We start from the raw sequence: 24,263 nt of genomic DNA, 5'->3' as shown, positions 1-24,263 counted from the left end.
GTTTTTGAAGTTACACGGGGAGCTTGTTACTTCCTCCCACAGCACACTCCGGTGATGGTATCTGACATCCGAACCCAGGCAGCCTAACTGAGGTTATCAGGGGGCAATCTACATACTTTCTTCCCCAACTTGATGACCTTTTTAAGGAGAAATACCAAGATCTCCCAAGCAAAACCATCTGCAGCAGCCTAAGTAACGCCGAGCACATTGCTGTATACCCAACAAACGATGTGGGGGGAAGGAGGGTGTGAAGGCAGGGAGAAGCTATGACTACAAACTTAGAGAAGCAGTTACAGAAGTTCAATGTGATAGCAGCAAGAAAATTTCTCACAAAAACAACTTAAAATTACTTTATTTTTTAAGTATATTAGCACAATATTTACAAAATTGTTTCATAAATAAAAACATTTTCTTGGGTAAAGACTATAGATCTACAGATATTTAAAATGTCTATATATTTATATATACACACGTACACACACAAATGGAAGCACACAGTTATGAACAACTTTGGTTTTAAATTACTAGTGGGAAAGGGCTGGGTGTATCAATGACTTCAAATGCTCGCTTTTAAATTTGTGCCTACAAGAAGCCCAGAGCTGAGCCCTTAACAACAGGATGGTGGGTTTCTCTCATTTCTGAGGCAACTGATTCTGCAGCCTGTACATGGCCACCGAGCTCCTCACGCTTCCACAATGGCTCGTAACAGCTCGCTCTCGTCCCACAGTAACACAGACGGGTTCTACTGCAGTTTGCTTTACAGAACTTAACATAAAGCTATTATACGTAACGGTTTTTATAAGGCAGAATACCTCAACACAATTCCAGTTGGCTTGGGTTTTATTCCTCAGCTGCTCAACTTTCAACTTGCCAGAGGGCATCACCAGTTATAAATCGGGAGCTCTGAATTCTTACACTGAATTGCTAATGGGGAGTTAACCTCCCACCTTGAGGCAGAGATTGCTGTAATCATGGGAAAAACCTGTATCAGAAGATTCATATATTGGGGCTCAAATCTTATATGAATACTCCCACTGACAAACTCGAAGGTATGAAAGTAGCGTAAGCCATACGTGCTTCTTAAAATGCTTTATCACATGAATAATCATTTTCACTGTGGCCAGTTCCACTGGTCTTAGCGAGGGGCTGGCCCATGGGTTCCTTTAAGTGGTTCAATCCTGCAGCCCTAGCAAAAGGACTGTTTGTAAGAGTAAATGCTGTAAAATCAGATACCTCAATTTTATTTTGTTGAATTCTTGATGCAAGGTGTCTGCATCGAGATTTGGAGCGCAACATGCAGAGACCTGAACCTCTGCGACACATACTCGTAACACAGACACAAACCTTTGCTTATGACATCCAACTCCGAGACGTGCCAAATTACTCAATCTTTAAAAACATGGATATTATTACAGTACCTTTTGGCAACAGCTTTCCAAACACAGTTTTAAATTGTTAGGAGGAGAAAACCACGTGTAGCTTTGAAATATATCACCTTAGTACAAAGAGGAGACAGTGTCAAGATTTCTACAAAGTATACATGAAGTCCAAAAGAAGCCAACTATATTGGAACAACTCCCCAAACAATTGTAAAAGGCGGTAAAATCTCATGGAATGTGCAAGTTCTAGTAAACTTATTTAACCATTCCACTTAACATATATACAGAAACTGAACCTCCTCACTTCTCATCAGCCTCTACTTACTTTCTATTTTATGTATTTGTAACGTAACGGCAGCATCACAAACGGGTCAGAAATGAAATAGCTCCTTTTTCCGTTCAAGAAAAGAGATTTTAAAACTCTGTCAAAAATACACTAAATAGGGCAACTCCTATTTTCATGAAGCATCCATGACTTTTACAAATTCACTGAGTTAAGAAAGCCTGAAATTGCTTCCAGTACCACACACTGCACAACATGAACACGCACAAGAACCACATTCAGCATGAAAATTACTAGCTGCTGTGCTCCATAATTCCAGTGCTGAATTAGGCTCCAACAGCTGAGCAGTTTCTCATCAAAGAACACAGAAGAGGCACGGAGAGCTCTCTCACTGGACTAAAATAGCAGCCACCAGAGCATACATGACTGCTGTCCACAGAGAGGAATACTACTGTTTCATGGAATTAGGAGAACTTGGATAAAAACTTAAGGAGAGCTAGGAGTAAACTTTGTACTTATGCAACTTTGTGTTTCAGCATTTTATTTTTTTAAAAAAAGTTTTGCTGAATGTCAAAAAAGATGTATTTGTACAATCTCTACTTCCTGCTTGTATTGTAGACACATGACCATACCTTGCCCATGCACACAAATAAAAGAAAACAATAGTCTAAATGGTATTGCAATCTTTGGGCTGAGCAGGCCCATTATGAAAGCAGTGACAAACGATAGTTTTTGAAAATAATACCACTAAGGATTACTGCAGGGAGACCCTGTAGTGGGCAAACAGTGCTTTTTATATTCTCACCCTCAACCATCCCATATATACCATAACAAAAGAAAATAAAGATCACATGTGGGCAAACACACATGTTCCTTGCTACAGCTGCTCTGACTATAAAATTACATCATTTATATCAAAAGCACTTTTGCCACACATGCAAAACAACTAGTTTCCTGAATTTCTTCTCGTTGAGTAGTGCATCTTCAAGGCCACGGTGTATCAACAACGGTGTACTTTTCACACATCACATAGCTCTGCAGATCTGGGAATTTAAACAACAACAACAAAAAGTTCAGGAAGAGCAGCACATTTTGTGCTGCCTACCCAAGTTACAGCTTAAAAAATGATCATTTTTTTTCATTTCAAATTTTGAAAGCACGCTTTGTGCTCATATAACCAAGAAAAGTGGTACTAACAGCAAGCGATGTTTCAGCCTCTCCACAACAGGAAAGTGTGCATTGTCTTGGAACCCCAACTCCTCAACCGGAATGAGCTGTAGCACCCAGGCTCAGCTGCCTGACCTGTTCTGACCTTACTCCTAATGCTGGTTTACCTTCTCATGATACTTTGTAAGCTAGTGTGCTTCACCACTGCACTCATCCCTCCTTCAGTGTGTGAACTTTCAAGGGAAGGTAGAAAGCAGGTAGACCTCAGAAGGCTCCTGCCTCCAGCCTGTGAGTCAAGAGCCCCTGCCTTCGATCTGTAAAGCCTTCCGTTATTTTTAGAAGCCGTCTTTCAGGGCAGAAGCTGCACAGATTTCTAACCCTACCCTAGAAGTCAAAATGAAACTGATAATTAGCAATTTCTGTAGTTTTAGAAGCTCTACCTCAGCACTAGAAGAGGAGGCATGTTCTTATAAGCCGAAATGAGACCCAAGAAGAAACAGTCAACTTATTTACAATTAGATCTCCAAGCAAAACTCTACCTTGTTCTTCAGCAGTATGTGGTAACTGTAGGGATCAAATCCTTATCTTCCCCCCGCAGTGAGTTCTGAATGCAATGCAGTGGTAAATATTAAACCACTGACTTGAAGAAGCAGCAATAACCACTTCTGATGCAGGACCTACCTTCCACGCCACCTACTTCAGATTATACTAACTGCTATACATTTTATCCATGCATTTAGGTGACACCTATGCAGTTGTCCTTTGTATTGCAAAAGTGCTTGTATTGCTACTGGTTTAGAAAATAATGCTGTGACATATCTGGATGACTCACCTAGTAGTCCTAAGTAACAAACCTAGCAGTACGTGGTATTTGTAAGGAAGCCTGTTTATAAAATCAACTGATATACCTTTTTCCAATTAGGGCTAACTAGTATCTCATTTATTGTCACATTGTCAATTCACGCCTTCTAGAAGCAGCATGACATAAAAATATTTCAAGTAGATTAAGTAGATTTAGAGTGACCTTACTCTTTATCCTGAGTAGCAAAGTGTTGTAGTTTGATGCAGGAGTACTAGGCTAAGGGTCTAGTGATACCTCATGACAAGTCTGCTCAGTTTCCAGGAAGAAACAGATACCAATAAGCATCAACAAGTGCTCTTTTACCCTACTGCTGTGAAAAGGAAGTACAGCTTCTGAATGCAAGAGAATCAATAAAAGACTGTGTTCGTTTTCAGACCTCAGCATCTAATCAATCTATCATTTAAGCTCTTCAACGCAACAATCTGGCCAGGAAGACTCTATTACTCTTCCAACAGATATGAGCTGCAGGAACCAAGAATCTTTGCAAACTTGGTTACCCACTTCAGGTACCAGTTTGGGAATTCTGGGCCAAGTTAATGCAGTCCCTCCCATTTCACGGCTTATTATAAATTAGGAGAGGTCTATTTACACATAGTAGGTGTTGCAATCTCACAGGCCATTATAAAATCAAGAAGGACTAATCATGGTGTTGAAGTTATTTCAAATCAGAAGAAATCTTAAGTTGGGCCAGGGCACTGAAACATACATCTTTGTTTACAATATGTTAGATCTTTAAACATCAAGCATAACCAATGGGCAGAAGCCACAGTGCACTTTTATATCTTAAAAGGTCAAAATTCAGGTTTGTCAGAAAAAAAATTGCCATTTTTTAAACCGTTCTTAAATTTTATTAAAATGTGTTTCAATTCTGTTTGTTTTTACACACTACCATCAGACCCTGAATAGTAATAAACTGAGTGAAATCTGATTGGAATACAAACAAATCTAACAAAACCCAGATAATTTAAATAATACCTAAAGAGTGTGTGTGTGTGTCGTCTAATTTTAAACCACTTTCCTATGAACTTCCACGGAAGATCACCAATTAAATATGCAGAGAAGGCTTGGTTATATCACCAACAAAAAAACCTGAAAACCAAATACAACCACCCACCACCACGGAACAGTACATGCATCTTAAATACTACATAAGCATAAAGGAAGCATACAAACTATTTGACTTTCCACATTTGATCAGAAACATATTTAAGTTCTCACTGACTCATCCTCTTCACTGTTAAGAAATACTCATTCTTCCTCTATGTATAATACAGAAAATATGTATTCTTTCTTTCCAGTGAAATATCATTTGAATTAAGAACAGCACCTGCACTGAAACCTCTCTGCCAAGTTTCATCATATTAGCACAGAGTAACTCTAAACATCAAACTCCCCAAATACATGTTAATTAAAATGAATATCTGGTGATATCTCTGGACTTACCATCATTCTAACATCACTCCTTTTGCATCTTTAAAAGCCAAGCAAATGGATTAGTAATGAGCAAAACAGCAAGAAATGTTTCATAATTAATATTCAGATTAATTCTAATTTTTTTGTTAGAACTTGCTACTACTTAGCATGCCAATTAGTGAACAGAATAGAAAAAAAAAAAAAAAAAAAAAAAAAGAAGAGTCATCCCTTTCTCATTGCAATTTTCCCCCATCTTAAGCGCTATCGGAGTTTCCCAACACTATGGTAGAGCTTCCCCAACCCCCCAAAATAGCAACAGAATAGAGTGACAGGACAGATTTTGTTATAAGTGTAATTACGTCATCAAGATAAATGCTTATGAAGAAGAATTAACATCAACTTTCAAGACCTGTCCCTCTTTTCCTCCTACAGCTGGACTTTTTTTGCAAGGTGAAGAGGGTGGATATAATATACTGAGGTATTAGATTTATCCTAAACAGTCCAACAGTGCCACTGGCTAGCAAACAGAGCAGTGTAGAACAGAGCTGGGAGCTGCAGGCACAATTTCATCTAAAGATCAAACTCTTATTAACGCCCAGAGCCACATAAGTTGACATACCAATCTGGCATCTCAGTGCTGCTGTACTGAGAACTACAATTATTTTTTGGCCTTTTTCCATAATTAATCCCTTAATTAGAAGATAAGCCTTGAATTTCACCTACCATTTAGTGGTTCTTCTACAGCTTTCTGCAAAACATTTAAAAATATATATATGTATAAAAAGCCTTCATGTCTACTTTTGGCTCGCCACAGTTAAATTACTCTAATTGACATATACAGTAAGTAGTGATTCTACAAAAACGAAGAAAGCTGAAAGTTAATAAAATGACTAGAGTGCTGAAAAAAAATCAGTCAATAACTGCATTCTCCAGACTATTTCTTCCCCATTGTACATTTTTCCTCAGATGAAGTACCTCTAGGTGGCAGAAAAGGCATGCACATACTACTTTTAAGCTCTAAAACCTAACTGATTATTTCTGTGATTTGATCAATGGTTAGTAATAAAGCAGCATGACTTAAAAAAAAATAGTAGCCAAACAACAAAGTGTAATCTCCTCAAAAGGAAATACACCACAGTTGTGCATTTAATTTGGCAGACAATCATCAGAAACAACACACACAATCTATAAGTGTTAAAAAAAAATAAAAAAAATCAGTAATTGGTTAAGATGGCAGACTTCAAAATAGGCACCTTTTCCCCCCTCAGCTCAAGAAAATATCAAGCATTATTTTGTAAGTGTGCCCCAGTGTCAAAACGAAGCACTTCACTGATACTAAGTTTTCCACAGTCTTTAGATTACACAGAATCAAAACGTATTTTTAAAATTACTTCACACCTATTTATTGCCTGAAGTACAGCAATATATGCTGAACAGCCCTTGATGGAAATGAGCAACATACTAACACACTTGATTTTCCACCTTTCTGTAAGTTCGTGGGCAAAAATAATTGCTACCTGAATTTCTCTGTATCTGACCCTCCACTAACTGCAGCTGCCAAAAAACTATTTTCAGACCTCTACATTTTAAAAATTTATTTTTATTTCCTTCCTGTCTCCAATTCAGAGAGTTAACATGATGTTCACTACTATGTAATTGTAGCTATTTCTTTATTTGTCAAATCCTTGCTGCAGTGTCAATCCACTTTGTGAAGAGAACAGTTCGTAAAGAGAATGGAGTTTCACAAAGGGTGTTATTTAGCATATTGTTTTCTATTTCAAAGCTTAATTTACAACGAAAAACAAAGTCAAAAAAGGAAATAAAAATCTCCTCTTGCCCTGTCTGCTTCCATGCTACAAGTAAACAAGAGTATGTTAAAGGCAAGACTGCATTTTGAAAGAAGCTTATCTGTAATATGCTTCTCAGCAAATTTTTATAACATAATGAACTCTGTGAACCTTTCTCTTTTTTTGGAACTTCGTGCACTTACATTCCTTCCATAAGTGAGAGACCAACCCTCTGAAATACTACCCCTTAAAACAAAAGTGGATGAGAAAATAAATAAATAAATCAATCTATCTCTGTTGTCTTAACTGCAGTCAGCTTTCCTGCCCCACGATTAGAAACCATCTTTCTTCCGCAGCTGGGTCTCAGGCTGAAGGAGACCTGGAAATGTCTCTCAAGTGACGGCTGCCAGCCAAGAAATGGGGTGACTTCGTACTTGCCATGCTCCCTTACCACAAGGAAATTTTACTGGTATTTTACAGTTGTGTCTCTTTACTTCTGCAGAACTCCCAGAAATTAGGTAGTTCTCATTCATGGATCATTACAAAGCACTCCATACGCCTATGAAAATTACTAGTTTAGGAATAGTAACTCTAGAATTCAGAAAAACTGACTGAAAGACCTTCTTAAAAAAAAAAAAGCTTTTCTATTTGTTCTGTGTTACCTAAAGACAGACACTCTACTTTCAGATGGTCTCATCAAATTAAAGGGCATTATAGGAAAATAAGAAAAACAAACAAGAAAGGCCAAGGCTATAGCATCTATATAGCTGGGAATTCAACAGAATATTAAAGGATTCTGGTGTGAAAGACCACAGGAAAAAATACCCCTAGGTCTTCATTACAAGCCATCTAGATGAAAAAAAAATCAACGGTATTTCGCACTCACCTTAACGAAAGGGCATTTTCATTATGGTGAGCAAAAGGTCTTTATATTTATGAAAGAGTGCATTGTTAAAGAACACCAAACTTCCCTTCACATCCACCACCTCTTTGTGACAGCCCTTGAAATTCCATTCAGGCACAACAGTCGGAGTAGCCATTAGGTAAGGGTGGCAATTACAGTACTATAGACACACTCAATAGGGACAATGAAGACCACCAACTCACTCAACATTAGACATCTGTTACACAGCCAGAACTTTCGCTTGCTACCAACCTGGTCTGAATTCGAACTAGTGGAGAAAGGTTCAGTATCTCACTACAATCCCCTGAGCCATCTAGTCACCCCAAATTTATTAATTTTAAGCTTACCCCTGGACGAGGATGATCTTTCATTCTGGAACCTAAAATAATTACAAAAAAGTGACCAGGCAGATGAATAAACATCAAGATCAATCAAATAAAAATATCTGTTGATAAAACCTGGAACAGAGTAGCAACACACAAAACTGAAGCTTCCCCTATCCAAAACTATTTAATATGATGATCTGCAAATTCTTAAGCTTCTAAGCACTCCTCTGTTTAGGAACCAAATAATCTCATCATATATAGTATGTGAATTGTCTCACTCATGCAGTCAGTCCTAAGAACGAATTACGCTACACACTACTCTTCGTGCTTATTTTGGTGTGCTGGAACCTACCCCAACAGTCACATTTGATTTCTTCAGCCAGCATAATCAAACTACAGATGCAACATTTATACAGATGATTAGCACAATGCATCAGTTACATATTACAAGTAGCCCAAAGTCAATTAAAATTACTTTGATTATTGTTAAAAGGCTCGCTTCACCCCTGTCACCATTTTTTACTCATCTTCACCTAGCTCAGGCATTACATATTAGGCATTCTGCCCTAATTTCTTCTTTAATGGAAACTCGCCCTGTCTCAGGGTCTGTTATTTCTGACCATACCCACACACGGTGTGCACATTCTAAACCTGGAAAACTGCATAGTTCAGGGCAGACTAGGGACCGTGCTGACTGTATACACATCAGCCTGCTTCTGGAAGCAATACAGCCTCAGCTGCATGGCTCTGCATCCGAACTAACAAGCTGCTTGAAGAGTCTTCATGCACAGCCTGAAACAAATGAAGTCACTCTGCTCTCAGATCCAAGCTGTAAAGCCCACATAATGTTACGCTGTGGTGTGCCGGCATTCCAAATTACACAGCACTGCATTTTTTTTTATTTTTTTTTTTTTTTTTTTTTTTTGCTTATTTAGCAGGCCTGCCTGGCTTTTATATCTTTAAATTTGCCATTTTTTTGAGATCTGGTGAACTGGCCAGTTTCTGAAACAAAGTATTGCCATTCTTTGCTCCTGGCTTTTAAAATTAAGTGTAAGAAAAAATAGGATTCACTAAAATGAAATGTATGCATTCAAATCACTCTTATTTTAGCCTACATCTATACCAGTGGAAATCACCAGGCAGACTTTGCTTTTTTAAATTCATATTTTGATAAGCTTTTGCCTACACCATCCCATAACTCACCCTATAGACACCCTGAAATCCTTTTGCTCTCTTCGTTCTAAGCTCGAGCTAGTCAACTGCATAAATGCTGAGCTTAAACAGCAACATCCATCCTACAGCTGAAACTCTTACTTGAGAAACCTTGCTGTGTTGATCTCAAGGCAGTTTATTACGATAAGCTGTAAATTTCTTTACCGAAGACTCCCCACAGGCTCTATGAAAGGCAATATATACAAACAACTTTCCAGTAATTTTTGAAACTGTGTAATCCTGAAATCACACCTGATCTTCAAATAAGCTGTGTCTACCTCTGAAAAGTACAACAGAGAAAATTGCTTTTCTGAATATTTAAGTGCTAAAAAAAAAAAAGCAGAACATTAGGTGCTACTTACCCATAATAAACACGTAAGCCAGACTAAGCAAAGTCGCAATGGCCATAATAGCTAAGCCAGCAATCACAACAGACCCATGTAAGGGAGGGCAGGCTGTTAAAAACATGGTAAAAGAAAGTGCATCACCATGAACAAGTAGAAGCACAAACATCCCTTTTTTCAGATACAACTGAATACTAAAATAAGCAAGCTGATAAAACCAGACACTTGTTAATTTCTCTTTTAAACTTATACCAGAACTACTTCTGCATCTTTCTTTTTCTGGATACATTCTTTAATGATACAGAGGCACTTACTGATTCATCCTGCTTAGGTGTACTGTTCTACGACAGTTTAGCTATTTTACAGTCATACACTGCAACCAACAACATTCTTTCATTAATGGCATTTTAAATTTTAACTTACACCTTCAATCCCAATTTTTTTGAACTATAATTACATGAGATTACAGAATACAACACTGTTACTGATAAAAAAGTCTAAACAAAAAACAGAAGGGAAGAAAGGAGCAGACTATGCAGGTAGTACTGAGGCAAATCCACCGCAGGTAACAGGACTGCTCCATGTTTAAAGGGACATCACAGGGCAGGAACAAGCTATTCCAACCTAACCATAGCTCACTACAGAAGCTCCCTGGTTCTCTGATCCTTGTTTCCAGGTTCTTGAAGTCATTGCAACCATCTGTGAGCTCAGCCTAGCACGAGCTATTTCTGCTGACACTTCAGGGTCACTGAGCTAAACTTTAAAGATACAGATAACATCTACCTTACATGACCTGTAAAAACGTCACCCTGAAAAACTAGGGACTTTCTACTGGAGAGCATAATAAAAACATCCTCCATTTTGTATTACTCTAGAGGATTAATGCTTTACCAGAAGTCTCCCATCAGTTAATTTTACTATTACATTTCACAACACTCAGATAACCCTTACAAGTACTTCCGTAAATACTAAACAATAGGCATAAAACTCAAATCACAACTCCATTGAAAGGTCTATCATTACCCACGTTTGAGAAACCTTTAGAAACCACTTCAAGGAAAAGCAGCTTTTCTTAAATCCCCAACCAAATAAATTATTAAAATGAAGAATGTCTCTACAAAACAGTAACTCGGGGATATACAGTGCTTCCAATGAACACAAGCATGTATTCTATTACTAAATATACCGCCAAGGATGCCCAGTCCTAAATTCAACTTTTTCTCTGCTGCAGGGTTTTCTGGTAGGTGGAAGGGAAGGCAGGCAGGGGACAAGGGGAGGGTCAGAAGCAGGGATAAGGGGTATCACTCTGTACGGTGCTTCGTTTGTGTTCCTTTACAACAGTGACTGGTTTTCAGTGCTGAAGCAAAATGCCAGCCACAACCAGATTAAAACGATCTTAAGAACTGTCTCTTCCAAGTTTATGGTCTCTGCATTTGCCTTCTCAGGCTGCTTCAATGGCATTTGTTTCCCAGCAACTCAGTTATCAGTCGCATACCAGCAAAGATTAACAATAATTTCTGATTTATTCATTGAACAGGAGAAAATTACGATGAGACTGATTTAGTTTCTGAATCCCCTAGGCCTCAGTAAGAATAACAGTAATAAAGGTCAGTGTTGGTTTTAGGTGACTCTTTAGGGCACTAACTGTTGCAAAATTAAAACAATCAACTTTTTTATTTTTAAAGCAACTGCTCATAAAATGCAGTCACGCTGGATACAGTCATACTAATGAAACTGATATATGTAATACTGCCTTCGGGCTATTCTTGTTTCACCAAATAAAACAAGCATTAACATAGTAGTCCTGAAGTACATTTACAGAAGTTGCTAACACTCAATGTAGTGAAGCCATTTTCACAGCATTTCAGTGTTACAAATAAATAAAACATTGGGTATTGACACTTTTACAGAAGATTCATTGCTTACCTGAGACACACAGTGCAAAACCAACCACAGCAATTATATAACCAAGAATTTGCAAACCTATCAGAGCAAATGTTGTTTGTGGTAGACTATCAAAAACTGGGAAAGACAGAAAAAGAAACAAAATTGTAATTCTTAAAGTTTAACTACAGAGACTTTTTGTAATAAGAGACTTATTTTGTAAATAAGGTAGCTTATTTACAAAAAAACCTAGATTCTCCTAAATGCCAAGATCAGCCAGCCAGTGCGATAACAAAACTGACAAGTCACTCAGGGGTCTTGTATGTATACACAACAGATTTATGTATATACAAATAAAATTATAAATAAACCTCAAGAAGAAAGAAACACATATTCTGAGAGTTAAGTTATTCATCCCAGTCCCAAGACCCAGGAAGCAAGAGCAGGAATCACTCAGATGTCCTACCCTAAATCTCATGTTTTCAAGCAGATAACTTAAAGTTCTTTCCTGAAGCAATTTAGCCAAACAAGCACAGGTTACACATTTTACTTAAAGATACCAAGAATGTCAGAAATCCAGGACATTATCGTAGCACCTATTTATAAAAATGATAATAGTATACGGAATATGTGAGGGGGAGAGAGCTCAAGTGTTTCTGTCAGTATGCTCCTGAGCTCATGAAAAAATAAATACTCACCAATCCCAAACATAAAGTATTGAAGCGGTACCAAAATCAGAGCAGGGACTACAATTAGGCCAAGACCAGCTTGATTCTGTGCAGTATACCCATCTGCAAACATTTGGATGGAAATTAGTAAAACAGAAATCCTTGACTGAACTAAAGCACAAAGCAACAGAAGTAAATCATTAGTATCATCAAGTTTTTAGGGACCAGAAAAAAATCCCACCAAAGCACCAGAAGTCACTCCCTAGCCCCTAATATTCATTTGGAGTCTGTATCTCCCTATGATCATCTGAGGGCCTGACAAGCACAATGCTGTTTCTGTTACATTCTATAATTATTTTTTTCCATTTCAAAATTAGTAGATGACAATTAACAGGTGGTAATAACTTCCATACAATTGCATGGAAGAGATTAATTTGTGCTGTTATTCCCTTAAACTGGGAAGACAATTTTAATACACTTACCTTGGACAAAAAGAACAGTGCCTACAACAGCAGCAACTGTGAAGATGATACCTGCTACAATAATGCCCATTTTCTTCTGAAGTACCATGTCATATTTTAATGCTTAAAGACAAAACAGAGAGACAGAGAGGAAACCAATCAGACAGTCAGATTCTCTCACTAAAATACACAGATTTTACAATTAGGACTGTTGTCCTAAACAAAGAAACAAATTCCTAAAAAACAGGAACTATATATATATATATATTACTAACAATTCATTTGTTTTCGTTGTTTGATATGGCTAATATAGCTTATTCTGATAAATGAAACCTGGCATTGATGTTCTAGTCAAATTCTCAACTCCCCCTTCTATACAATTCAGATGAGATGTTATGAAAATAACTTTGGGACATAGCACAGGTTAACTCAAGTAGATGCACTACTGACATTTAAATAACGTTGCAGTGAATTTGTTACTCAAGTGAGTGTCCGACAGGGATTTAGAAATTCCAGGTTTAATATTCTCCCCCATGACGCTGCGTGAGGTCAGACATCATCACCTCTGTCCCCAAGGCAGCAGGGTGTTGTTCCTATCTCACCAGAATGCTTTGAAGAGGAGTATATATGGTATGACCTACATGTTCAGATGCCAGAGACAAGATTAATTTTCACTAAAGCTGCACTGCTAAATAGCTGCCATCTCAGAGATGCTTGATTCCAGTGGAGGGTTTCAAAGCAGCAGCACTTTAGTAGTCTTTGGAAAAGAAGGAACAGTACAAATAGAAAATCGTAATAAGCTGTGTGTGTTTCTGCCTTACACACTGCTAACACTAAGACACAAAAATGGCAGCTCTTATTACTCCATGCTTCAAAATTAATATACTAACAGTCTTGGCGTATGTTGAAATTGGTGATCACAAACAGAACAAACTAATACTGTAAGTAACTTCAAAAAAGAAAAACAAGGCACACATACAGAACTAACATCCCACTTACATGCACTGCATTAGCACACCAAAAAAATATTATGAGGATACAGTAAATATTCTAGAGTACATGTGACAAAATATTTAATAGAATCTTATGTACAGAAGGGTTACAGAATACTCTCACACTTAAAACTCCTTCATTATATTCACATTGCCTAACACAACAGGGCCCCAGTCATATTCTCAAATACTACTGCCATTTAAACCAAAAACTTATTTGGAAGAGTAGTAATAATAAAAACTTGCTGCATTATCTGTACTGGAAATCCACATTTTTTCATATTATAAATGTGCTAAATAAGGAAAGCAAGACAAAAAGGCAAAAATAAGTAATGCATATGCTATACTTAAAAGCCAATCCTGTAAGAAAAAAAAAACCACACCAAAAAACCAAAAAACTCCACCCCAAACCAACCAACAATAAAAAAAAAAAACCAACACAAAACCCCCACCCTACCCCCATAAAACACAAAACCGAGAAAAATCATATATTCCCAAGTGTTACACAGAAGAATCATGCCCAGTTTAACAAACTATTTAAAGGTATACTGTAGTATTGCTGGATTCACACATTAACTAAAACAATCCAAAAAAAAGGAAAAAACAAACAAAAAAACCCCCAACAAAACCAAACAGCAAGTACACCCACATTTATTAAGTTAGAGGTAGCATGACTACTTTTCCCCACAGAGGTCACAGACCTCACAATAAAGTGCAGAGGTGCAAAAAAATCCAAACAGGTTCAACTTCCTCCTGTAAAGCGATTGTGCTTCTCCATGGGTGTTACCCATGCTTATTTCAGGACAATTATTATTCTCCTATCAAAATACTAAAAATGTTTGAGGTTCTGGTATGAATGCAAGGTAATGACAATTCCTGAACATATCAGAGACTCCTAAACCATTGTAAACAACAATGAAAATCAGGAATCTAACACTATAGAAATAACATCATCTTAAATACATATATTGGTTTTCAACCCCTGACCACGGCTGGGCCTTTGAAGAGTCACATACCACTTTCAGAGGTTCATGAGAAGATAGTAAAGGAAATTATACACAGATGGATGAATATGTATGTGATTACTATAAATCACTCCGAGTACAACTTCTTTCCATTTCTTATGGATTCAACTAAGTAGACTTCTATTTTTTTTATATATTTTTAGAAGTCTAGCGTCCTGGTTTCAGCTGGGACAGAGTTAATTTTCTTCTTAGTAGCTGGTGCAGTGCTGTGGTTTGGATTTGGGGCGAGAACAATGTTGACAGGACACCCATGTTTTTAGTTGTTGCTGCGTGATGTTCATACTAAATCAAGGACTTTTCAGTTTCTCAGGCCCTGCCAGCAAGTGGGGACACGGGAAACTGGGAGGGGACACGGCCAGACAGGTGATCCAAATTAGCCAAAGAGGTGTTCCATACTATATGACATCATGCTGAGTATATAAACAGGGGGAAGAAGGAGGAAGGTGGGGACGTCTGGCATTGTGGCATTTGTCTTCCCAAGTAACTGTTAGGCATGCTCGAGCCCCTGCCTGGCCTTGGGAAGTGCGGAATTAATTCCTTGTTTTGCTTTGCTTGCATGCGCGGCTTTTGCTTTACCTATTAAACTGTTCTTATCTCAACCCTGGAGTTCTACATTCCTTTCCAATTCTCCTCCCCATCCCTCTGGGTGAGGGGGAGTGAGTGAGTGGCTGCGTGGGGCTGTGTTGCTGGCCGGGATTAAACCATGACATCTACAAATTGAAAAAGACTGAAAAAACCTCAAAGGCTGACATAAAAAATTGCACCACAGGGAATCATCTGAAAGACTAGGCCATAAAGCACACTCTGCGTTGCACAGATGTTGGAGACCAGTGCATAAAGAATACCTAAGGATGTCTGACACTGGTGAATGTATTGCCTCTAAAAACATTTAACGAAAGCACTGATGTCGGTATTAAATTATAACTCAGCCATGGCTAAAGGACTAATGAACAATTTCACATTAAGACGAGAGCACCACCATTCTCCATATTGATTTTATGACCATAAAACGAAACGTGGTTTTGTTTCTGATGATTCAATAATGTAATGGTGAACTACAGTGAAGAAAAGCTTCCTTGCTCTAACCAATGACAGTAGATATTATCAAATATACCCTACAAAAGTTACACACATGCAAAAAAGTTTGCAACAGTCCTGACAGCAGAAACATCACCGCATAGCAGACTAGCTCTGAACACAGATCCTTTAGGCTGCATGCCATACCTCTGCCATGAAAGCACAGAGCAGCTAAAAATCTTAACCCCAGGAAAGCACCCAACCCCTGGCCTCCAAGCAGAGCAGACTGGTTTGCTCAGATCCCATTGCTTAGGGCTAAACCCCTACCACAGAGTGCCTGCGTCCACACAGCGCGACTGTGGCACCACATGGCATGCTGAAGCCCCAACACGCACATCTTTTTGAGGAGGTCACGATTTCAGTTCAAAGGTCCCAAACTCTGCAAATGCCATGGCTGACTGGTGGTTTTGTAGCTTGATGCCAAAAACGTCATGTGTCCTGCAAGAGTGCAAGGCTCAAAGCAAAGGAAACTGACAACTATGCAGAGCAAAAGAGTGTAGCTTGGCCGTACTCTTATTGACCAAGCCTGTAAACAGTGCTTATTAGGAACTACCTTGAGAACTGTGTATGAGTTAATTCTCTGGTGAGGTTAGCCAATTCATGCCAAAAGCAAGCCCAGAAATGACTGTAACAGCATGGATGATCAGGAGAGGATTCCAGAGCAAACTGAATGCCAAGTTACTTGACAAAGCAGACATACCGCCTTTCTGTGGATTATCTATATCAATTCTACCACACATCTTTTAGATGTAAGCACCACCTTTCATCTTACACAGATTCTTTTACGCATGCAAGTGATTTTCGGATGAATCAATAATTGCAAGGAATTAAAGAGTCAATACTTACCAACAACACTTAACTGAGCCGAACACAAAATAATAACTAAGAACAGCAACGCTATGATGATAGCCCTTTCCACTAGAAGAAACCATGATCCTAGAGAACAAACAAAGAAAAACGGTAGGAAGAAAACAAAAACTGAGGTTATTAGCTTTACATTTATTGCTCCTTTTAGGCTGTGCTCTAGATTGCTCAATATTGTATGCAATGGTTAGCAATTAAGAGTTATAATAGGCTAAGCAAGCTATGACTTCTACCTATCTATTTTTTCACTCTGATCCCGTGCATGACAACCTGTTTTCAGCATTTCTAGTCACCCTAACATTTTCCAAAAATGGGGGTCTTAACCTCCACTGGAGTAGAGGACATGTTTACGCTATAGTCTGGCAGTACAAGCTAGTTAGATTGTTGAACTACAAACAGCACAGCAGATTGGGAAAATGGTATATTTAGGCTATGCAGGGAAGATATGAAAAATCCAATTTGATATTTCCCCAGCTATTCTATTCTACCCAACTGCCACAATTCCTTTAGAAATCCAGATGTGTGATGAGGAATGCAGGAGCTAATGCAAGAGAGAAGGAAACACTGCTTTGTTAATTTCAGAAATCACATGTTTTTCTTTAGGTCCTCCCACCACCACCCATTTAGCCTTTTTTCCCCTGCATCTTGGATGCCTCAGGCTGTTCAGTCACTCGTGCTGTAAAACTGTGTAAGCCACCTTCCAACATGAAATTAGGAAAATATCGCCACTGAACAAGAAAATGCAGTTGATTTCTTGCATTTCTGCTCATAACTTCATTTAGACTCACTCAGTAGAATCCAGAATCTCCATTTCTTAAGTTATACTTGCCACCGTTCCTCTGCCTGCACCGTTGCTTCCAAATCAATTGCTAATCTTCATTTAGGTGCATACTCTTAACTTACTCTCCATATTTAAAAGCTGTATCTGCAGCTCCAGAAACATGGAATTAAGTAGCAACTTACAACTTTCAATACCAAGTAAATACCTTGAAGACAGTTTTAAATTCACAAATTCCCCTCTTCCCCCTCCCCTCCTCCTGCAAGGGGTCACAGAAGAAGATACTGTGGTTACAACACAAATACAAGGCAATCACAAATTATGCTAAAGGCAGAGAAATGGAGGACTATCCGTCAACAACTTTATCACCAAAAGAAGCCTAATTTAATGAACTGTTTAAAGCAAGGCTTTTTGTTTTATTTGCATTTTCAAAAAAGCAACTAATATTAAACAGTAACTTCGATGCACAGTTACAAGTCTCTGGATGAGCCAAACCCTACAGGCAAATCCCAGTGATGCTGTTTGATGTAATTGAGAATTATTAATGAATTGAAAGTATCTGCAAGCAGACTCTAAAGCAGCTTCATTTCCTACGTAGCACTTCCAGATGACACTACCGAGTATTAAAAGAGAAAGCAAGCAGTCATGAAGCCTGGTATCTGCTAGGCCTTCAGCGTGCAACATGGAACCATATATGGTCCAGTCTTTATAGAGTCTAAAAGCACTTACTGTATGGCAATGTTTGCAATACTGCTGGTACATGCAACATGCAAGTAAGAGAAACAGCTGAACACATTTTCCTGGTAATACATTTCCCTTACTCTGGTGCTTCAAAACTCCTGGAGGATTTGAGAGCCAGTATAAGGAAGTCAGTTCCAAACTAGCCAGTATAAGGAAGTCAGTTCCAAACTAACAATAGAGACTTCCAGACATGGACGGTGCGGGGGTGGGCAGGCAGGGAGGAGAGGAGAAGGAAAAGGGAAAGGAAAGGGAAGTAAGACAGGAGAGTAAAAGAGAAAAAGATGGGAGAAAAAGAGGGAGAGAGGGGAAAAAAAAGAGGAAAAGAAAAGAAAAAGGGGAAACTTTACGGTCACTCTCTTGTGAAGGTAACTGATCAGGAAAGAGTGTGCCCAAAGACGAGGGCACTGGCACAGAAATCTTGCTCATTCTGCTACTCACTTCCTAGATGAATCCAGGAATTCTGTAAAGCGAGATGGAGAACAGTTGGCTCTCGTAACACTACCTTTGTAAAAGTATCAGTTGGAACATATTAGTAGTGACAGCATTAATTCATTGCTCAGAAATGACAAGAGTGCAGACTGGTACAGGATTTCCATTATTCACTGACCCTTTTCAAAACTCACTTGCTACACTTTCTTCTATTAGCTTATTATCTCAAGAGTCTCTCTAGAATGCTTAGGAACAAACAACAAAAAGTTATGCAGGAGAATTTAAAGAGAGCAAGCGACTGTTTTACCTTCGGCTAAACCCTCAAACATAAGACTAAGTTTTACATCTTCTAGCATATACTCTCAAACCTAATGTGACCTCGCAACTATAAATTCTTCACTAACCACATTTTTCCTCTGGTGTTGGAGTACTTTCCTCGCCGCAACTGACAACTAGAAAATGAAATTAGAAAAATTACATCAGTTTCCTGCTTTGTAGTCTTTATACCACTTTCAAAATTCTAAACACAGAAAAATAAAAATAAACAAGATTTACAAATGGGACTTGATTATACTACATCCTCAAGCCTTGTTTCCCCTTCTAGAGCTTAACACTGAAAGGCAGTAACAGTCCAAAAAGGTCGAGTAACGAAGAAACTATAAGGGAAGGAAGGAAACTGCCTATACCCCTTTCCCTGCTTTTGCAGTGTTCTAAGAACGGAATGATTTTGTAGCATCCTCACTCTTTCAGTGGCTGTGCCCCTCTCACTCCATTTCAGGATCACATTTGGCTTGCAGGATATATGGTCAACTCAATAATTAGACCCAACTGTGCATTACACATGTTTGCAGCAGGACATCTGGTTTAGCTTCATAAAATGCATTTTAAGGACAAATGCAAAAACTCATCACAAAAACATCCTCAATAATTCTACAGTACACAGGTGCTAGACACATGTAACATACTCAGTATTTCTGAGAAGCTATCCAGAAGCAAGTCTCCTGTGCAGAATAGATGAAAAACACACACACGTTCAGTGTAACTGTCACTTCTGCAGCACACCAGACAGGCTGCACACATAGAGCAGACCCCATTATGCAATAGCTGAGGCACTACGGCACATGGGCTGCATCTGTAAGGTAAGGTAAAACGGCTCACTAACTGACAAATTCATCAGTTAGTTATGACTATTTTAAGCGCTATCATCTGAGGATGATGATTAATGCTAGACAACCATAACAAGTTACCATCTAGTAGTAGCACCTCCAACCTTACTGGAAAACTGCATACCTTCAGTTCCAAGTTTTGGAGCTCTTACACAGAATTTCTGTTAGTTCTAGCTGTAATTTTTCCAGCCTAGCTAAAGATTTCACGATGCAATTCCTCAAAGAAAAGATCTCTGCAGCCACTGTGATGGATGCGTATCTCTCAGAATTACAAAGATATCAGGAATATGTTTCAGCATGTAACACAATAACATGAGGGTGCTGAAAATATCACCATGTGATCTAAAAGATGTAGGAAAGCATGGATTTCACTCTATTAGACAAGTGATCTTCATACATTATTATACAATGATAAAATGTGTTCAGATCTTTCCCACAGAAGCACTCCCCTGTAACTTCATCCAAAGTAATTCACATTAGCATTTACGTTAGAAGGCCCGGGTGCCATATTTTTTGTATTTTCAATTTAAAGTAATACATTGTCATATTCATTATTTTTCTCTTCCCCATGAGATTTTGCTTGTTTTCTCTCCCAATAGACTCTAGAACAATAGCAGGCAACTCACCTGAGTGGCTTCTAAGTTCAACCCTTGTTTCTCCTTCTCTGTTTGATTCTGTTACTTCACAACTGTAATTTCCAACTTCTGCGTCTGCACTGTTAAGCTCTAGAGAGGCATCACCCTTGGGTAAATCCGTCTGAGATCGTAAGTTAGCTGATGGAACTGTTGGGTCTCTGAAAAACTCCGCTCTTGCTCCATCAAAAGAAAAAATTGTTTTTCCTTCTTTTTTCCACGTAACAAACATGACATTTGCATTGTTCTCCTTTAGATTAGTCACATAGCAAGGTAAAATGACAGTTTTATTACAGTCACTTCTTTCAACAACATCTGTCACACTAAATGCCAACTGGGCAGATCCTATAAAGGAAAATGAAAAGCAACACAGAGTTATTTCTTAATACACCAGAGAAGAAAGAAAAAAGAATTACAACACATGACATGGGAAAACAAAATAACCTTGCCTGCGGAACCACAAAGTGAACCATGCTTTAAGGGAATAACAGAAGAAGAAAAAAAAAGTGTTATAATTCTACCACAGCTGCTCGAAGTAGACTTAGCCATTCTGACAGCTATGTAAGATATAATGTAAGATACCATAAGCTATCACAAAAAATAGTAATAAAACTTTGGGCTGCCGCTTACTTGGACGCTTCCCCCAAAATGCCACATGCAGCAATACTGCACCAAGGCCAGGTTTCTGCAAAGCATACACATAATATTAACCACAGGTTGTCCCACTGATGTTCCAATTTTTGCTGCTGATCACCCAGGTATCTAAAAACGAAGATCTAGGCATCAGCTCCATGCAAGCATCCTTTTGACATCACTAAGGACATAGGGAAAAAAATCTACTTTTACACTTCTGAGAGAAGGCAGGCAGGGCAGCTCAGCCAACAAAGGTTTGTCATTTGTTCCCTCGTATCTCTGAAGGTGGAGCCAAATGCCCACAGGTTTAGATCACTTATTGCAAATACTCTCTTTTCCTTTCCAATGGAGGAGGTGCACACACAATACCATGTATTAAATAAGATTACTTAGTATTTGAGTGTATATACGATATAACTGAAAACCGAGAACTTCTAACAATAAGCAACCTGTAATACAAATCACTGTGATAAATGGTACTAACAATAGCATTCAATGCAGGTAATGAAAAATCACCACTGCGCAGGATTAGGTTATCACTGCTGGTTTTTACCATTTCGCTCCCACATTGCACCTCAGTTCTAAAAGAGTAGTACTGGCTGGCCCCTCTTGCAAGAAAGACATAAATCCCATGCCAAGATTTTATCAGAAATGACGATCAATTCATCAGCTCTTGAGAATACAAAAAGCTGTATCATCAGTATTTAAATTACAGTAAGAACCAGAAGAGGTTAATTAAACTAGCTTGACTGCAAAGTATGAAGGCTCTGAATCTTTCATTTTCTGTATATTTCCTTATTTGTGTGAAATCATAACTTAAGTTTAATAGCTGTCCTAACAGTAATTGCTCCCCAAAGTCCCAGTGGCATTAATTATTCAAAATGCTTGACTATATGCACCTTATAAAACCAAACATGGAAAAAGATATTGTACTGTAAAACAAGTCCACAACCCCTACTACTGTAAGCACACAGACTTACAAACTGGAGTAGCCCCAGTGATTTCAGAGGAGCTACTGGCATGCACATGCATAAACCAGCTCAGAATTGTGATATGCATTTGATGACTAAATTCAATTAGGGGATAGGGAGAAAGAAAAACAAAAGTGTCAGTGAAAGTTGTGTCACCATTTACAGTAGCTAATTTTTTTTCAAAGCAAGAGTCTCAGATCAGACCTTTGAAACACTGCTTTTATATTCTCACACAAGTCACTGGATTACTACTGAATATCAAAAGGTTCTAATAAACGGACTCTGTATGTACTACTCATGACAGCACTTTACAATGAGGAAAGAATTGTTCTCTGGTTTACTCACTGTGTTGCATTTTTTAAACTGTACCTTAAAAAATAAAAAAGTAACAGAAGTAGAACAGCGGGAAACTACCCAAACCACAAACTATGCCCTAATAACAAAATAAATGCACAGAATTAAAAGCTGTAGTGCTTCAATGGTTCTCGTGAAAGAAATTTCACCCTAACAGCACCACACGACAAAAGGTTTCCAAGTGTGGAGTCCTTTCCAAGTGGGGTTTGTTTTTGGGCTTACGGGTTGTTTTTTCTCCTTTAGAGCTAGCATATTTATACTTTGCGGGAAAAACTTATTCCCCACTGGCTCCATTTCACCAAGAGAGGTGCTTTCCAACTAAGCGAAGCAACTATACTTTCAAATATTTACCAAAGCAAACAAAAACCAACCATCTTGAAGGAATTAAATTGATCACAATTTTCTCCTAGTATTAGCACAGAACGGCAGGGAGCTGTAAATTACTGATTCCACCGGTTTGCTGTTGTATGACAGCTGGCACTATTTTGCCTGAAGCCAATTAAGAAGTACTCATGTGAACTGCTCCACCAGCAGAGTGCCGGGGAAATAACGAGCAGGCTGCAAACAGGCACCACCAAGCAGCACACAAATACTTGTGGGTTTCGTCCTCTGCAAATCCAACTGCTTTGGTAGAAGAGGTTGCGTGGCTGCTGGCTCACGAAAGGGAACCTGACTGCTTACTACAAACGCTATTTCCGCTATCGGTTTCTGATGTTCTTCGTGGTACAAGCAAGTCATCAGAACTCTTTAGCAACAGCTCCCAAATCTTGCAGGCAGTGGACTACAAGGCGGGCTCCTAGCCTCAAACTTTTTCATGGATTATCAGCTTAGAGGCATCCGTTAAGGTGACAATTTTAGAGCCTTATACCAAGCAGTCTGGGAGGGGGGGCCCGCTGAAGAATACCCAGCTGTGAAGCTGCCACAAAAAAAGGTTGTTTCAAACACTATATATATACCACACAAAGTCGGGAACACAAATTTGACATATTATGTCAAAATTGGCTGGGCTTAGTGGTTGCACCTGACAGACACCTGCACCTCTCAGACCGCCCCAGCACCCAGCCAGCCCAGTGCTGACCCAGCACCCAGATGTGCATTCTGACGCCTGGTTTCAGCAGGAGGGTTTAGAGCTGGTGCTTATTGACAGAAGAAGAATAATCGAGCATTCGCACCTCAGCGAAAGCGTGGTCGGTTTTTTCTAATTCTCCTCCCCCCCCCCCGCCTCTCCTCGAGAAAGAGAAAGACAAGGTTAGATCGTAAGGTGCCACTTACAACGGCACCCAAACTTTCTTTTTAAGCCCAAGAAACACCGTCCACCCCAGAACAGCACAGAACGCCACCAGTGTGGCCGCCCAGCGGTATTTCCCCACGCGTTAAGCCGGGCTGCCCTCACGCTACCAGGCACAAGAAGCCGAGGGAGCTCCGCGCTGGCCACGGCCTCCCCCCTCTCCCCCGCAACCTCTGCCGGCGGCAGCACGCCCCCAGCCCGGGGGGGAAGCGGCGAGCCGTGGGGGCCGGCGGACCCCCCCCTGCCAGCTGTGACCGGCGGTGGCGGCGGGCAGGGGCCGGGCGGAGCGAGCTGCCCACCCCCGCCAGCGCGGCGGCTGCGCGGCCCCGGGCAGGCGGCTCTGCCCTCCCTCCCTCACACCCCGGGCACTCCCGCGGCTGGCGGGGCGCATGCACCGGAACCCGCTGGAAGGCGGCACGGACCCGGTTACCGCGGGCCCAGCCGCAGGGGTCGGGACAACGGGGGAGGGAGGTCGGTCAGCGGGAACTCACCGGCGCCCACGGCGCTGAGGAGCACCAGAGCGGGCAGCAGCCACATGGCGGAGCGGCGGCAGGCAGCGCGGCCAGGCAGCCCGGTGGCCTCCCCGAGCTGGGCGCCGCAGCGAGCGGGCGGCTCCGCGCGGG

At 39.7% G+C, this 24,263-nt stretch overlaps 1 protein-coding gene across 4 annotated transcripts; it reads right to left on the bottom strand.

The window, feature by feature from the left end:
* Positions 1-1,225: 1,225 nt before the first annotated feature.
* CD47 (CD47 molecule) lies at positions 1,226-24,263 on the bottom strand. 4 transcript variants are annotated; one of them, XM_037378227.1, is made up of 12 exons: positions 24,132-24,263; positions 20,389-20,739; positions 19,001-19,048; positions 16,631-16,720; positions 12,712-12,813; positions 12,260-12,352; positions 11,604-11,699; positions 9,696-9,788; positions 8,143-8,174; positions 5,828-5,852; positions 5,135-5,162; positions 1,226-2,705 (listed from the first exon to the last, which is right to left on the bottom strand). In XM_037378227.1, exons 1-11 carry the CDS (start codon positions 24,175-24,177, stop codon positions 5,137-5,139), a joined length of 1,002 nt encoding a protein of 333 aa, XP_037234124.1. In that variant the 5' UTR covers positions 24,178-24,263; the 3' UTR covers positions 1,226-2,705; positions 5,135-5,136. The 4 variants fall into 4 exon arrangements, with proteins under 4 accessions (XP_037234124.1, XP_037234123.1, XP_037234127.1 ...); XM_037378226.1 differs by lacking the exon at positions 5,135-5,162; XM_037378230.1 differs by lacking the exons at positions 5,135-5,162; positions 5,828-5,852.

Source organism: Falco rusticolus, chromosome 2 (assembly GCF_015220075.1).
Source record: "Falco rusticolus isolate bFalRus1 chromosome 2, bFalRus1.pri, whole genome shotgun sequence".
NCBI classification, from domain to species: domain Eukaryota; kingdom Metazoa; phylum Chordata; class Aves; order Falconiformes; family Falconidae; genus Falco; species Falco rusticolus.
This window is presented reverse-complemented; position numbering and strand designations above follow the sequence as displayed.

Excerpts from the sequence above, each read along its gene's own strand:
- CD47 (XM_037378226.1), bottom strand. The coding sequence starts at position 24,177 with ATGTGGCTGCTGCCCGCTCTGGTGCTCCTCAGCGCCGTGGGCGCCG. Across the intron at positions 16,721-19,000 it reads AACACCAGAGGAAAAATGTG|GATCATGGTTTCTTCTAGTG; the intron begins GTTAGTGAAGAA and ends TTTGTTCTCTAG. Across the intron at positions 9,789-11,603 it reads TTTTGCACTGTGTGTCTCAG|CCTGCCCTCCCTTACATGGG; the intron begins GTAAGCAATGAA and ends TGTTTTTAACAG.